We start from the raw sequence: 17,144 nt of genomic DNA on the forward strand, positions 1-17,144 counted from the left end.
TGATTCAATTTAGTTCCCCAGCAAAGCTGTTTAACTCATGCTGATGCCAGGGGCACCGACGATACCACTTGAGTGTCCACCATCAAAACACATTCAATTTCTATTTATGGTGGAAAAACACTAGCATCGTGCATCAGCTGACATCTGCTCTTTTCTTAGCCAATTGCGCTGCACACTCACGTTCTCCAACATGAAAACACTGTTGGACTCCCAGATATCTGCCCCACAACAAGCCTGACTTCACATGGAGGGAGCGTGAGTAGGAAGCTGTGCATGCACTACATATGACAAACCGCATTACTTTCTGGCTAGTAGACAGGCTTAGATAGGCCATCCCAGGGCCTGCAGCCAAAGATGCTCTGCAGCTGATTTACCATGCTTACCCAAATATTCATAACTGGATAATGAAAGTATAAATAGTTTTCATGTGATACACTAGAGGCAGGGGTAAACAAAGCTGCAACCTCCATCATCATCATCATCATGCATCACCGTGTCTTCGCTATGACGGCTGCCAGGTAGAGTAATGGGAAGGATTGTTCACTATGACACAGTGAGCGTGATAAGCAATGACTCCCTTACAACTTTTGCCAGTAATTTGGAGTTGATTATTTATGTTGCCGCATGAACAAAGTAATCACTGTCAATCTTGTCATCTGCATGCAGGCTGGAAAGTTATTAAACTTGTTTTTTTTGGGGTTTTTTTTTTTAAATGATTAATGAGCTCCTGTTTTCTCTTGTCTAAAGGAGGGCTGCCTGTGACATACATCGCCATCCCCTGAGTCCTCTTCTATACCATGAGCTCTGGCTCTGCCCAGGATGTGGCAGTCGAGCATTTCCTGCGTGACATAGAGAGGCGAAGCAAGCGGCTACACTGCGCTGTGATAGGCTGCGAGGAGGAGCGATCCCACAGCGACATGAACCTGCTGTATCGTAAGAGCCGGTTGGACTGGAGGCAGAGAGACCAAGAGGGAAGTAAAAAGAGGTGAGTGGATTACAATAGGGTTCAGTTCAGTGGAAATATAAGCCTCTTATCCAGTGTGAACGAGTTTAATTTTCAAAATCGTAATTCCAGCCACTGTTCGTGAAGTCAGAAGGGTTCACCTGGAAGTGAATCTCATAGATTTGCATAGCGGCAGGTCATGATGAAGTTAATATGGTCTTTAGATGAGATAAATTAGTAGAGCTGAATTGCACAAGGCAAAAACGGGCCAAAAGCACACATAGAAATGAGAAAACTGAGTTATTGCGTAATTTCTGAATGCATACACTACAGTGTTATAGTACATGGATATGAAATCAAATGGTTTTTGGCAGTAACATGTTATATAAATCTGGGCCATTCACTCTTTCACTGTTTTTTTAAGAAGCAAGTGTGAGGATTTATAGGTTGACTAATGTACATTTCACGCACACGCCCCCTTCAAATTCTGCAGGCCTGCAGCTTTTCAGAAGCAAAAGAGTGAACAAGGAATAAAGAAAAAAGATTTTAGAAAAAATTAATAAATTTAAATGAGTGATTTTTCTTAAGTACATAATTCTGCACATGGACGTCATGGCAAAGATGGACACATTCACCGTGATGTCACCAATTAAATCTGAAGCCTCAGGTAACGCTGGTTACTGACTGGGACTTTTGCTTTTTTTTCTCTTTTTTTTTACAGTGAATTAAAAAACGAGTTACAAAATTGACAGATAGAATAGAGTAGGCTATGTTTTCTTTGAATGTTTGATTTAAAATATGGTTTCAAATCAACTATTGAGACCACAAATTCACAAGCAAAGTGCTGAAAGCGTCGCAAAATAGTGTTGCTTCCCATAGACTTTAACCCAGTCACAGTTCCTTTTGTAAACAGAGCACTGAACGCCTGCTGACTATAAGAAAGAATACAAGTTTAACTCTTTATCCTGCCAGGAATAACCCTTAAAGCTCTTTTCTGAACGGAGAGGATTCTGTCATATTTCAGGCCTGCTTACAGAACAAAATGAATCAGACATTAGTGAGGGCATCAAATGTTGTCTTTATGGCGGGTAAGCGTTAAGGCACTTTTGTGTTGGTTTCATGATTGAGACGTGCAGGATAGGTAGATCTTTTATTTTCACACTATGAGGTTACTGAATACTTCTTCTGCAGCTGCTTGATTTCACTGTAGCATTGAGGACTTGCTGCTAAACACTGTGCAGTGTGTGTTCAAGGCTATAACTTGTGCACCAGTAGAACACAGTTAGCTGCTGATGCATCACCTCCAGACTCTTTCTTTTTTTTAAAAAACAATCTTCCAGCAGAAAAGCAATCATAGTAAATCACAGCACAGAAGTGCGATGTCAACGATATTTAAAGTCCCACATAATTCTGTGATTTTTCAGCCCAGTATAATTTGTTTATTTTTGCAGGACTATCAGAATTAAGATCAGATTTGTATTTAGATACAGGAAGAAAGAAAAGAATCAAACCCCCAAACAAGCAAATTAATTCAAGCACTCTTCAAAAGGGTCAAAACAGACCTAACGTCATGACACTCACGTGACAGCATTGTGCTGAAAAGCCTGTGAGTGAGTGATCTTGTGTATCTGAGCATGTGGTTTGGGGGCAGAAGGAAGGATGTGCTGTTCAAATGTGAGTCACCTATAACTAACCGAATTCAGCATGGGGTTCGGGCTATTTGTGCTCGAGAGGAGAAGGAGAGCATCAAAGACAACAATTCAAGTTTGTTTAGATGTGCCATCCATTGCTTTATGACTCACGGCGGTAATTGGAGGCCCTCGTGTTGGCAGCAGAGATCAACGCCATGGCAGCATCAAGCCAGTGAAGGTGTAGGGCAGCAAGTAGGACAACCGGACACGATGAGTGATGAAAGCAGAGCCGAGTGGGGCCAGAGGAGCAGAGGTGGAAGCAGGACATGACCGGTGATAATTACGAACAGGACAGGGTCAGGGATAAAACTGCACAGGGACAAAAGGGGTGAAAACCGAACGGACTTAAGGGAGGACAGCAACTGCAGACCTGGCTGGAGAGAGAAGGAGACGGAAAGAGTGGAGGGATAAAGGAAGCTGTGCACTGACAGACAGTTTAACATCCCGAGGCTCCCAGTAGAGAAATCACACGAAGCGCAGGCGGCTGTGGAGATGCAAATGGTAAATAGGTGAATTTTAATATGAGTTTTAAAAATAGAGACAGTTCCTTATGGCACAAGGCATGAACAATTCCCAGTCGTGACAACTGTAAATAGTTTTAATAAATTCTTGTGCTGATTTGGAAGTGTTAGTGGTCTGGTAGAGGGAAAGCCTGGCAACTCATAGGACGAGAGGTGGGGTACACTGAACAGGTCGACAGTTGTCGGTTAAAGATATTTAAAGGTTGCTCTGAATAGACAACTCATTCATTTCTCTCAAAAACCCCCCACTTTGTTGTGTCTGTCAGCACGGCCTCATGATAGTAGAAAAACTTAAAAAACATAAAAGAAGAGGTGACTGTCTACAGTGACACGCACAGACAGAGACAGCTGTTGTCATCTTGTGGAAAATTCAAAGACATTATTCACTATGTGGTTATTTAATGTCACGGAAGGAAGGCATGTTTTATCCTTTAGTTCCTTTAGGGGCATTTAAAACTCTCACATGCTAGTAAACAGCCCTGTAATAATATCATTAAGAGAATCAATACACAACGACTGCCTTTGATTGCTTTGGTTAAACCATAAGGCACTTTCACTTTTTGTATCATTTTCTTCTGGTGACAGAAGAAGAATCGGATCACTTTGAAACCACACTGGTGACAACCCATAACTTAAGGCAATCAATTAAAGTGTCGCATACTGTGTCAGATATGTCACTGAGGTCCAACAGAATGAGGACAGACACACGCTTAGAGTTCAGCATTAACCCCTGACTTTAACAACAGACGACTTGACTGCTCTGATTTGCCTTCGAATCAGATTTGATGTTCTCAAAAATAACATTCTTTCAGGTCTGATTTAGGTGTTTAAACATAACCCGCTCTTAAACCTTGCCTCCAAGTGAAAAGGTGAATTAGAAACAGGACTATATGCTGCTACAGGGGTAGGATGATATGAACTGGATTTCTCCAGCGAACGCTTTATCGCCACAGTTATCGAAGCTTTTGGGAATATCTTGCATTCTGAGAAGGAGATGGAGGTAGTATTCAAGAGTCTGTTCTACCAAAGGTGTGGTTCAAAGGGTGAAGCAGATGACATCACCTTCTTCTTCTTTCTAGTGCTTGCTGGGATCAAGACATTAAATTTATCTGCTGGCAATCATACCATTAAGAAAAAGCAAGACAGAGGATGTTATTACAGCATAAAGATTGTTTATGGAAATTGTTTTGACCAATATTTCTGTTAGTCTTGTATTCATGATAAAAAAAAAATCCCATTTGCACAGGAATCATATTGTGCCTTTAATTAACAAGAGCTCATTGTCCTGAAATGGCAAGCTTCATCTCATTCTCCAGTACAGATTTTCATTTAGTGAGGTTTAGAAGTGATGAAAGGCAGATTTTGTAACCTTTAGACAGAGCCGGGCTAAGAGTTTCTCCCTCTTTATAGTAAGATAAGCTAACCAGCTGCTGGCTGTAGCTTCATTTCTAAAATGCAGATATGAAGGTGGTATCGATCTCATTTAGCTCCCGCAGATTATGAGCTTAATGCGAAGCAGCAAGGAAGGTAAAGCAAATATAGAAGTGGGAGTCCTGATACTTTGTGAACCGCTGAGTCTGGTCTCATTTTGAAACTGTTGGAAGCTCCTTCCTTTAGATGGAAATAAGAAAAAACACACAGACTTCAGTCAAAAAGAGCAGCTCAGCCTCTGTTCTGGGCTTAATTTGGCCCTGTTGTATCTGTGTCGATTGTGAAGAGTCACTAGCATGTCTCTGCAGGCATTCAAGGATACAAAGATACATGTACAATGCACTCTGTTCCTCTAACACACTTATATAAACACACACTGCCTCACACATGAAGAAGGAAAACAGAACCCTCTCTTTTCTCTACGAGCAGCCTCATTGCATTTTCTGCTGCTTGAAATGTTGAATGCAAATCGAAAGCCCCATTTGTCTCCTGTGCTTCACAGGGATTGCAACTGAACTAAAAGAAAGTGCTGCAAGGCCCATAGTTATATGTCACAATTAACTACTAGGCTGAATAATTTACAGTACTGTGCAAAAGTCTCAAGTGCATCCCCCTCCCACACACACAGTTCTTTATGTTTTGCTTCCAAGGAGCCAGAATTTCTTGTCATTTTGTTATTTCTTTAAGTGGTCTTGACCAATAGTTCTCCTGACTTTCTCACAGTCTTCCAAAGTTGTTTTTTGGACATTTTCTCCCTCTGTTTTTCTGTCCATTCCTTGTACCTGACCATTTTCAGAGGGATGTTTCCATTTGTCTTTTTTAAGGTCTGTGTTAAGTCCTTTAACATGGACCTGCGGATCATTCAAGTATAAAAAGCTACTTAACCTAAGACATAAACCAAAGATTTGTCTGCACATGACATACAACTGTGGAATGAACCTATTTTAAATTGGGTCTTTAGGCACTTTGTTACTACCAGCCTGTTGCAGAAACACATAGCTTGTTCCCATTTCTTTAGCTGAATGTGTGAAAAATGTCAAATATAACACATTTCGGCTTAAAGTAGCATTTTTTGCACCACAAGTTGTTTCCTGAAGAGTTAATCACTGAAAGCCTGGCGCATCTTGGCATGGTGTGGTAAAAAACATGGTATGTTTTTGAGGAAACTAGACAAGTGGATGACAAAAGAAGAGTGGCAGACCTGAAAATCTTCTATGGCACTCAGTATTTGAAAGTCATGTCTCTAAAAAATAGAACAAATCCAGCAAAGACCTGACACAGCACCTGAGAGATACAGTACATCTGGCCCTTCAGTGGATCCATCTACTGTTCACTGAAACTGTTCACTGAAACAATCTGGAGTGGTCTCCGTGGAATGGTGGCTGTCAAGAAGCAATTTTTAAGGAAAGGAAACAGGAAACAAGGAGAAAAGGCTGAGATATTGGACACACGACTGAAATTGTGTGACTGAAATATTGCATATTGGATATGCATTCATATTTAGTCATTTTTGGTTCATATTATTTTTAAAATATACAGAGTTGGTCAGGAGAGTCTACAGTCATTTGTAAAACATAGTGGAAGCACTGTCTTGGTTTGGAGCTGCCAGTGGTGCTGGAGATGCAGTCAAAAGAGCCATGTTGTTGCAGATTGAGATTCACCATACAATGCGTTCTGGAAAGCATCTGATTACGAGGAGCTTCATTTTTTGGTATGAGAGTAATAATAAATTGCCAGTGCAATAAAAGCACATCTGAAAGAAAAAAAACACACAGTGGCACACAATCAGTCTTGGATTATCCTTCACAGAGCTGGACCTCTACACTATTGAAGCAGTGTGGGAACAATTGGTGGGATCAAAACAAAGGGCAGCCAACATCCAAAAAGAGCTTTGAATGTCCTACGAGAAGCCTGGAGAACTATTCTCGTAGACTACTTGAAGAAATGTCAAGAAAGCTTTTGCCTATTTACATTTTACGTAGCAAAATATGGAGGAATGAGAGGTGCAACATCAGACATTTAGACCAAATATGAATATAACCTTCTAAATATGCTCCTTGTTTTTTTTTGTGTGTGTGTTTTTCTTCTGTGACATTAGACACACAAAATTCTATCACACGTGTGAATGTTTTTTCCTAGTGTCAGTGCTGTGGTTTTGCTCATGATGTTATTGACTAAAGCAAATAAATTTACTTCGATCTCAGTTGGCCAAAGACTTATCTCGTGTTTCTCAGAAGAAGAAGATGACTGAGACAGCTTTGCTTTTTACAATGTAACTAGTGTTTTGTGTGAAGATGTGCTCTTCAGGCTCGATCACAGACTGCTGAAAAATACTTGAATCCTGTTGTGCTAACTGTATAAGAGACATATTGTGTGTGTGTGTTTGTTTTTTTTTACATGCCCTGCAAATATGTAAGTTACCCCAAAGAAAAAAATACTATTCCAGCTACTGCCCACTTTAGTGAAATGCTGCTGTATTCTGTCAGATTTTGTTTTCTTTGTCAGTTTCATTTTTTTTGCTGCAGTAGCTTGTGTCATTGATGATTTCAAAGAGCAAGTATCAAACACCGGAAAATCACAACTGTTCCCATGGTAACAGATGAAATGCTTCTAGTGATCCTGAGAGCAGAAAACAGATGTAGGTTGAATATATAAACATATTTAAAAAAAAGAGAGAGATGAGTGAAAAAAAAAATTAAGGGAATTCCAGTAGCAGAGTGCACACGAGTACCTTGCTTATGACAAGGCAATTGGTTTCTAATTGAATGTGTCTGAAGGGTAAGTACACATTGAGGAATACAGAAAGGTAAAGGAGCCTCCAGGGTGTTTTTCTCAGCAGCAGACGCCCTGCAGGCATTTCTTTATTGCAAAGACGATGTCTGTAGACCAAAGAGAGAGTGAGGAAAAGGGGAGGTCAGTATAAGGAGTACTACATGACTGTTTTACACCTCTCTATGATTTCTTCATGCTACAGTATTTTTCCTCCATTAACACTTTCTTGACCCGGTTCCTTGATTCCAGCTCCACGCAAAATGACCCCTCAGCTACTGTTGGCAAAGTCAGAGACCTGGCTTCTTTCCGACGGCACTTCCGAATGGGTTTCATGACCATGCCTGCCTCCCAGGACCTGTCCCCTCACTCCTGTGCCTCTGCCATGGCGCCGCGCTCGCAGTCCTGCCACGCTGTCGGAGCCGGAGATACAAGTCTAGAGAATGGAGATTACTCAGACACCCAATCTCAACACGGCGGCCGCTGCCCTCCAGCCAAACCCAAACGCCACCCCAGTACTCGCCTGAGCTCCTCGTCTGCTGACAGCAGAGGACCTCCTTCTGAGACACCACCTCCGCCTCCACCCACTCACTCCCAGGCAAAACACTCAGAGAAAAAGAATGGTAGGAAATGTGTTTTCAGGTGCATATTTTACAGAGAAAATTATGTGTTCTTTTGAAATTGCTTTCTTTTTTTTTTTGTTCCCTGCAGCCATGAAGAAGTCTGACTCTGGAGAGATTGGAACAAAGAAGGTGCCTCCTTTAAAGCCCAAGAGAAGTCCCAGCACCCAGCTTTCCTTTGACCCTCTTCCTTCACGTGTGCCTCCTTCTGCCACATCAATGCCCTTTCAGGCATCAGACTCTCAGATTCAGACAGGAGATGGGGATGATGAGCCAGTCTATATAGAAATGGTGGGCCAAGTGTTCACCAGAGACAGTCAGACGGCCACACCCCACCCTGTAACCCCTGTGGCCACAACACCGGACTCTGACTCAGACCAGAGTGAGGCAATCTATGAGGAGATGAAATATCCAATGCAGGAGGACAGGGAGTCCCACAGACACCTCCCTCCCAAACACGAGAAACTGAAAACCTCTAAACACTTTCATGTGACACCTTCTTCTGCCAGCAGCTCCTCTTCGCTGCCACGCCCATCTTCTTCTTCCCCTTCCTATTCCAAACCTAAAGCTACTGTATCAATCTCCCATTCATCTCCTCTGCCTGCCTCTGCATCCTCCACCCCAGTGCCCCAGGTCCTCTCTGCCAGCCCCCACACGCCACGAGCTCCTACACCCTATCTGCTGCAAGGGAATAAATCGGAGCAAGAATCAAACACAAAGATCCCGGCGCCTTTCCCCAATCTTCTACAGCACCGGCCCCCGCTGCTCGCCTTCCCTCAGCCTGCAGCAGCCTCCAGTGGGGTCGGGGTGCAGAACAAGTCATCTGCTTCCACTAAAATGGGAACTCAGACATCAAGCGCAACAACACAAGCGAGCACCTCTTCCTCGGCCTCTTCTAATATTCCTGTATCCCTGTCGGGCTCCAAGGAATCATCAGGAGGCAGTGCAGCGCAGCAGGACAAGCACAGCAGAGACGCCCAGTTAGGCCCAGCTCCTGGACTGAGAGCCAGGAGTCATTCCACGCCCCTGCCTCCTTCCTCTAAATCCACCTCCCCCTTTTCCCATCACCATCATCACCCTCACCATCGCCCCTCACACTACCATCACTATCGGAAGCCAGAAAGAGGAGATTCTCCTGTGCCGACCAAGAGCAGCTCCCAGGCTTCTAACCAGGCCACAGTCCAGACACAAACCTCAAGTACAGGCAAGGAGGGCAAGTCAGTTAGCTTCCTCCTGAAGTCTGACAAAGGTGAGAAGGATAAGGACAGGGAAAAGGACAGAGACAGGGACCGAGACAGAGAAAGGGATAGGGGTAGAGGAGACAGGGACAAGGAAAGAGAGAGAGACAAGGACAGAGATAGAGACAGGGATAGAGATAAGGATAAGGAAAAGGACAGGGAAAGAGACAGAGACAGAGAAAGGGATCGTGATAGGGATGGAGGTCCACACTCTTTACAGTTGGACATCACTACCAGCACGAGCAGCCAAACGCCTCAAAGCAGCACCAGCTCAACCCCCACGCCATTATCCTCATCCCAGCGTCCTCACTCTCGCCCACACCTCCGTTCTCACACGCCTCACGGCCTTCCAGCGTACAAGCCGCCCTCCTCGGACAGCCCCTTGCTATGGACCTACCCCTCCGGTGGCTTCAGGAGGCCCCCGGCTTATGAGAGCTTGAGAGGCAGCTCTCAGACACCATCTCTGCAGCAGCCCTCGAGTCTTACTGGTATTGGTGAAGGTGCGTTCAAGAGCAATGGAGGGTCTGCATCCCTTCAGTCTAAAGTTGGCTTCATGCCTTGGGACAGCAGTGCCAGTTTATCCGCCGATGACGGGTCTTACTGGCCTATGCAGAGGAAATTGTCCTTCAGTCACGGCAGCAGAGAGACAGAGAGTAAGTCAGAGGTTGCTTTTTTATTACAAAGTGCAAATGCCATTAAAAATAAGGTTCTATTAATCCTGTATTCTTTTCCTTTCCCTCTTTCAGAGGATGAAGGCCGGGCATGGAACGGTAGTGCTGATGCCCTGTTAAGGACGGACAAGGAAGAGCTTGGAATAGGGTCTCGGGGAGGCCATTCAGGCATCCCAGTCCACTTCAGTGGGTCCACAAGCAGGGCTCTTGGACACAGTGAGTCACTGGCCGGTGTTGACAGCAGCCTAGGATTCAGAGCTCTGCCCAGGGTAGGGCTGCCTCTTCCCTGCCAGACCTTTCCTGCCTGTCGCAACGGAGGTAGGGAGGCACCCTGGGTTGTTTTTTGTTTTTTTTAAAAGCTTATATTTTAATTGAATTTAGTTATAAGGTCTAAACATTTAATATATTGTAATTTATATAATAGGTAAGCCCCTTATTAAAAGGATATTAACAATTGTGACCTGTCACATTTCTGGATTCGACTGCATCCTTTCTATGACATTTTGCGGTAACTTTGTCTTGGAATGTGCGAACAAATACTCCTGTTTTTATCTTATTTTGGTACCATTCGAAAAGACAATAATTGCTGAATCAGGAATAAACACCAAAATAATTAATTTTTGGTAAGTAGACAGTAACTGTTTAGTACCTTAAATAATGAGCAATGAGTTTGTGTCGCAGATCAAAAGTCTAGCCACATAACATAGCTCTGTGTGCTGAAATGAAGTTCTATCCATCTGCTCCCATTACCAGGCACACAATGTAATGTTTGTTTCCTTACAGAAGTGGGGCGGCTGGGTCGCTCCTCCTCTGCTGCTGGAGTGAGACAGGTGGGTGGAGGAGACGTTCAGAGACAGAGCAGTCTACCAGCACGAGAAGCCTTGAATCAGGTGAATGCACTGTATTATATTCACCAAGCCTTAAAACTACAGTTTCTTTTACCGTCATCCCAGGTAGATTTGAGAGTGAACATTAATATTGTTCTCATTATTACTTCCCCTACTGCTAGAGACACAGCTCCTGCAGATCTATTTTTAGCTGGTAGATATGCCCACTGAGCAGAATAAGGTTCTGGCCTGCCTCAAAAAAAAAAAAAAAAAGAGAAAGGTATATGACGTAGGTTAGTACTCAATCAGTAAATCAGAGGCCTTTGCGGGTTAGAGAACATGCTGTACTCTGTTTTGAGAGGTGAACTGCAGTCTTCTAGCAGCACATTTCACCCGGTTTCTGGCTCCATAGCAAGTGCTGACGCAGTTTGAGTGTGCTGCAGAGACTGTCTGCATGTGTCTGGTTGACCCTCCCTCAAACTGTAATAGATGCAGCAGGACTGCATCCTGGTGGCTGTCTGCAGGAACTGCAGTTCTTTTTTTCCTACATGTGTGAGGACCAGCTGTTACTGGTAACACCACTGCAGTAATCATGTAGGTTTATAAATGAAAATATTATCATGTGATAAATGACTAGATGAAAGCACTAACTTGACTTTTAACCCTTTTGCGTTCAGCTGCATAGTTTGGCCCAGCCTCAAGTACCCTGCAGTCCCAGCAGTCCCAGTGGTCCCGGTGTGTCACGGCAGCAGCAGCAGCAGCTTCAGCTACACCAGCAGCAGCTGCAGTTAAAGCAGCAGCTTCAGCAGCTTCAGCAACAGCACCACCTGCAGCTGCAGTTCCAACAGCTCGCCCAGTTGGCACAGGGACAACCTGTTGTCAGTGGGGTCACCACCCCATCCACATCGCAGACCCAGAGAGACGGCAAGTTGCTGGAAGTCATCGAGCGTAAGCGCTGCCTGTGCAAAGAAATCAAGGCACACAGGCGTCCTGACAAAAGCTTGTGCAAGCAGGACAGCATGCCCATCCTCCCTAGCTGGAGACGGACACCTGAACCTCGTAAAACTGGCACACCTCCCTGCCAGAGGCCACAGGCCGTTGTGTGGGACACGGCTATCTGACGTGGAAGTCAGGCCAGCGAGTACAGCACTAGAAGAGATGAGCTGAAGATGGCAGAATTATGAATGAGAGTAAAAATGGATATAGAAACTAGAAAATTCTTTAAATGGCTTTGGTGATGTAATTACCACCAGGGAATGGGAGACTATGGACCAAGAAGAAAACCCTTGATAGCATTTTTATTGTGCGATAAACTGATCTGTGAACAGTAACTGATGAAGGGTACTGGAGACTCTGAACCCATCTGGGGAAAAAACAAACAAAAAAAAAATGCTGATTAAGAGGTGAAGAATAAGAAGTATTACAATCAAACTACATGAATTTCTTACAAATTGGATTTGTATCTGCTCTGTATTATGTAGTACACTATGTAAATGTGTTCTAATTGCTAATGTTTTTTGCCACAAAACACCAGTATTATTGCTACAAAAGGAAGACGCCAACTAACTAATAATTAGCGGGTTGTTTTCTGAAGTCGGTGTTGCCAAATTTCTTCCTGACTACTTGATACATAAATTGTGTATTTTCGCCAACAAGCAGGTGTCCAACACGCTTAAAAACTACTCTGTGGATGAGAAAAGGCAAGACTCATAGATAAGTTGCTGAAGTGTTTCTTGAAATTGTGAATGTATATGAGATGTCTTGGTATCAATAGATTGTCATTGTGGATGCAAATAATCATCACCGAGGAGTAAAAGCTACCTACTGTATCTGTTTGCATATTTGTAATGTAAATCTATTTACTTTCTCAACGTTTCTGCAATTTTATAGCAATATCCTCCCGACGCTGGAGCAACATAATTAAAACTTGTGTCAACTAGCCTACAATACATATCTAAGACTTGAAGAAGTCATATTTACTGTGTCATTCTCTGCATGTCACGATAGACATACAGTATTGTAAAAAAAACACCAACAAAAACAAACAAAAAAATCCCAACTAAAATAAAAAAATTAGTGTAGAGATGATCATGGCAAACTTTTACATACAGCAAATCTTCACTATGATAACGTGTGGTTGTATAAAAAGCTGAATATGTTGTTTGGGGGGAGTGGGGGGGGGGGGGGGGGGGGTCCTCATTAGGAAAAAATTAATAAATAAATAGGTGACAGATGGCACATGCTGTGCAGTCCAGCCAAATATAGATACAGATCAATGGTACAAAAAAAATTTCATCGCTCATGCTTATCCACAGTTGCACATTAGTGATTGTTCCACCACACCGAAAAACAGGCACTCAACACCCATCAACACAGACTGTGCAATATGGTGCAACTGATAAGACTGTGAGTATTGATCACCTCAAACAGAATGCTGGAACAATCTGCACAAAACATTGTATACGCTTAGGACAAGTTAAACCCTAATGTACTGTAAATAGATATGTACAACTCTATTGAAAATGTAGCAATTATTTCCATTTTCATACTTGTAATCAATACATATTATGTAGCATATATTGTATAAACATAACTTTGTTCACTTGTTTTTTCTAAAAGAATTAAGTACTTTATCTGCTGCAGCCAGTCCATGCATTACTTATAGTTCTACTAATAAACAGTAAGCCCTCTAAAGAAAGGCACAGCCCAACAGTTGTTTATTTCAATTTATGCAAGACTCCCTTTAAGCTGTGTTATTGATTTATTTATGCCCTTTTTCTACATCCATTTTTATTTGTGTACAGATTTCCACAGCCCGTTGTCTTGACATTTTTGAATACTTGCTGCTATCTTGAACTACTGGTGTTGTTCACTCAACTATACAGTGTTACCATGAGAAACATTATTAATATAGTGCTTATTGTGAGATATTTGTTTTGGGTTTATTTTTATTTATTATTTTGGTTTTCTTTCTTTCTTTTGTTTTTCCTTTCTGAAAGCCACGTGAAATGAAGTTCGTACGTTAAAGAGTGAGCCCGTCTGTAATAGTATTAAGGCGCTTGAATGTCTCTTGGTTGTTGTCGTTTTTAATGATAGTAAGCACCAAACTGTACAGTACAGTACACCCAGTGAAAAGAAGACCTATCTAAGTGTTTGAGAGTCACTACTTGGCCTTTTTTGTTTTTAGCTCCACCTGCTCGCGTTTGAGGATCAGAGTCCATTTTCAAGCAAACACAGGCCAGGTTGACGGAAATGGGCAAGTGCAATGCATGCAGAGATTCCTTACACTGAAATGCTCCAATGATTCTTACTATTGTGCCCAATTTTGATTGCTGATACCAAGTAATCACCTTACTATGATTCCTTTTCACGGACTGATATGGAACCCTCGGTATCATTTCCAGAATAGTTTACAGAAGCTGTTGGTTTTGTGTGTCTTCTAAAAACAGTGGCCATTATATGAGTGCCATACTATATTGATATGGTAAGATACGGTGTACCTTGGAAATCACTGTAGTGCTATATTTGCATTGATATTGTCATTGAAAATAAATTTTATATAATGAACTTTACACAACAAACACATGTTGTTTTCATGTTTTCACGCCACATTCTGTTGTGTCTTCGTGCATGTGATAATCCAGTCAGCTCTTTAAGATAACGCATACACGTAATAGCCATTTGACTCAGTAACCCTTGACGTGTCCTTTATCATTTGGATTTAACAGGGATTTCACATTTTAACCTCAGCTATGTGAAAATGAAAGCACACCCTCTTTCAGTTCTAAGGTGTATCAGGACATTTAAATAATCATCTGGTCCTTACAAAGTTCTACAAGTATGTAAAAAGTGTGGACATACTGAGTGTGTCCACACTGCACAGTGTTATTATTTCATTTTTAACAAAATTAAGCTAAAATGTCAATCCAAAGGGAGTATGTGAAAAACTAAGTACTCCCTTACTGTTTTCATACTGATTATGAAGATAAGTAGCAGCCAGCTGCTGCTAATCGGATGCACTTCATTAACTGATCATGATCAAGTGTGAGCTCCTCTGTAAAAGCAGAGGTTTTGGTAGTTTGGAGCATTAAACCACAGGGCCTCTGGAATGACAGAGGCTCTGTGTCCTTTGACAGAGGACTGTCACGGACCGCCAGGGCAGACCGTGTGGAGTGAGTGGAGGACCCAAGAGCAAACAGAGGTGAGGACACAAAACCGGACTTAACAGAAGGCGAGCCTTTATTTAGGGCCGAAAACTTAAGGAACAAGGCAGCAAAGCAACTGAGGGAAAACCTGAACATAGACTGGGAAAACTATGGCTAAACAAAGTACAAACTAGGACTAGTTAAGGCTGGGAAACTATGACAAGGGGTAGGGGAGATAACACAGACGACGCGACACAGACTGTATGAAACACAGAGACTAAATACACATGAGGGATGATCAGGGGAAGTGGATGCACACGGGGAACACAGGTGACACTGATAATCATAACAAGACACGGCAGGAGTGAACGTAACACTGATGGGAGATGGGCAAAGTAAAACAGGAAATACACAGAGGTTCAAACAGGAGGAGAGAGAGCACGGGGAGAATGCAGACATAACGGGCTGGGGAAAACATAGAATAAAACACAAAGAGAGACGAGGGCTCATAAATACACAGAGGGGCACACAGGGGGTAAGAGTCACGAAGGGAAAACACATAAGGAACAACGTAACAGATCAACCCAGGAAGCATGGCCTAAATAAAGAACAAAATACAAAAATACATGAAAACTAAGAATACTGGGCCCACATGGCCCAGGACCATGACAAGGACATCATTCCAAAGTGGACATATAGGTTTGCACTTCACTGTGCTTAGCAAAACTAAACACAGCAAATCAGCACAAACACCTCATACCAACTGTCAAGCATGGCACTGAACAAGTAATGATTTGGGCAGCTACAGGACCTGGGCACCTTGCAGTTGTCGAGTTGACTCAACTCATCTTTATAACAAAGTATTCTAGAGTCAAATGTGAGGTCATCTATCTGACAGCTAAAGGTTGGCCCAAACTGGATCTCATAACAAGACAATGGTCCTAATCACGGCAATGAATCTAAAGCAAACGAAAAGAACCAAAGTGTTGCAATGGCCCAAATCTAGACATCAGGATGACTAAAATGCTGTGGTGGTACTTTAAGAGAGCGCGCAAACCTCAATGAACTGAAGCAATGTAAAGAACAGCAGTCCAAAGGTGTCCACATGAATGTAAATAACTGATAAAAATCATACAGAAAACAGTTAATTCAAGTTATTGCTGCTAAAGGTGTTTATAATAAACCATAGAATTGTGAATTTTGCTTAGTTTTAAATGCAATACTTCTGCAATATTGCTTAATTTTTGTTAAATAATTAAAGACAATGCGTAATATGTATGTTGTTCAATCTGTGGTTCTATTTGGCTAATTTAAGAACCTCGTAAGCTCCAGATTCTAATAAGTTATACGGAAATATTTAGAACTGAAAGTGGGTGACTGTATATTTTTGATGTGTAAACGATGTTAATAATGTATATATAGGGTTTAATGTAATTTCTATGTTATCCTTTCAAAAAGCCTCATTCTCATTTACTGCTGTTTTTAAAAGGAAAAAAAATAAATTCTCCAAGGCTTTCCTGACATAACTTGATTCAAAAATAAATAAAAGCCTGAATGGGACATAAATTAGTCACCTCAAGCGGACAGTGAATTCACCAACAGAGACACTTTACGGTCCATGAGGGATTATTAAAATTATTCTGTTGATTTTTCTTTGGATACGTGACGTCAAGAACCACTTAGCCAATAAAGGGATGCCCTAAGCCACCAAGCGATTTGCTCTGAGGCTTGTCTCTCGTGCATCAGGAGTGAGGATCCCGAGCAGGTGATTGGTCAGGCGGGTGGAGTAGGCGGGAGCTGCTGTGGATCGCGGCATGCGGGAGGAGGGTTAAGGCCTGCGCTGGTGCGTGCGTGTTAGGATGTATGTGTGGAGAGCGGTGTGGCGCTTGTAGAGGGAGGCGGAGGGAGTGCTTTACCGCAGTATCACTACATTTCTGCACCACTCATCAAAACTCTGCGGCATGCAGACAAGAGCTGGGGGGGAGGGCAGTCACTAGGTCTGTTCTGAGTGTGAAACTGCTACCTCTTCTGTTGGCCTACCAGTCCTTCATATAATCTAGGCTACAGCAGTGCTTTTACTTTATTTATTTTCATGCGGGCTCGTTGAGTGTTTAAGTCGACTTCTTTAATGCCGGTCTTCTTCCTGTAGGAGCAGTGATACGGCAGGGCTCTCTCTCTCCTTCTCTCTCCATCCCTCTTGTTCTCTGCTGTCAGGGCAAAGTGCTTCAGCCCGGCGCTCAGTGTCATCAGGCCGCTTTTAGTTGAGCTTTGGAGCAGTTCGTTAGAAA

The 17,144-nt window shown here is 42.6% G+C and overlaps 1 protein-coding gene across 2 annotated transcripts; it reads left to right on the plus strand.

Annotated features, from left to right (window-relative positions):
* Positions 1-797: 797 nt before the first annotated feature.
* On the plus strand, positions 798-11,832 carry nyap1 (neuronal tyrosine phosphorylated phosphoinositide-3-kinase adaptor 1). 2 transcript variants are annotated; one of them, XM_085363618.1, is made up of 7 exons: positions 798-985; positions 7,608-7,978; positions 8,067-9,287; positions 9,333-9,866; positions 9,960-10,202; positions 10,668-10,774; positions 11,389-11,832. In XM_085363618.1, the coding sequence occupies exons 1-7, from the start codon at positions 798-800 to the stop codon at positions 11,830-11,832; spliced, it is 3,108 nt and encodes a 1,035-aa protein (XP_085219744.1). The 2 variants fall into 2 exon arrangements, with proteins under 2 accessions (XP_085219744.1, XP_085219743.1); XM_085363617.1 differs by having other exon boundaries at positions 8,067-9,866.
* Positions 11,833-17,144: the final 5,312 nt, after the last annotated feature.

This window comes from Diplotaxodon limnothrissa, linkage group LG10, assembly GCF_057381915.1.
Source record: "Diplotaxodon limnothrissa isolate DT_005_m linkage group LG10, D_limnothrissa_male_GT1.1, whole genome shotgun sequence".
Lineage (NCBI taxonomy): Eukaryota > Metazoa > Chordata > Actinopteri > Cichliformes > Cichlidae > Diplotaxodon > Diplotaxodon limnothrissa.

Excerpts from the sequence above, each read along its gene's own strand:
- nyap1 (XM_085363617.1), top strand. The coding sequence starts at position 798 with ATGAGCTCTGGCTCTGCCCAGGATGTGGCAGTCGAGCATTTCCTGCGT. Across the intron at positions 7,979-8,066 it reads ACACTCAGAGAAAAAGAATG|CCATGAAGAAGTCTGACTCT; the intron begins GTAGGAAATGTG and ends TGTTCCCTGCAG. Across the intron at positions 10,775-11,388 it reads CACGAGAAGCCTTGAATCAG|CTGCATAGTTTGGCCCAGCC; the intron begins GTGAATGCACTG and ends TTTTGCGTTCAG.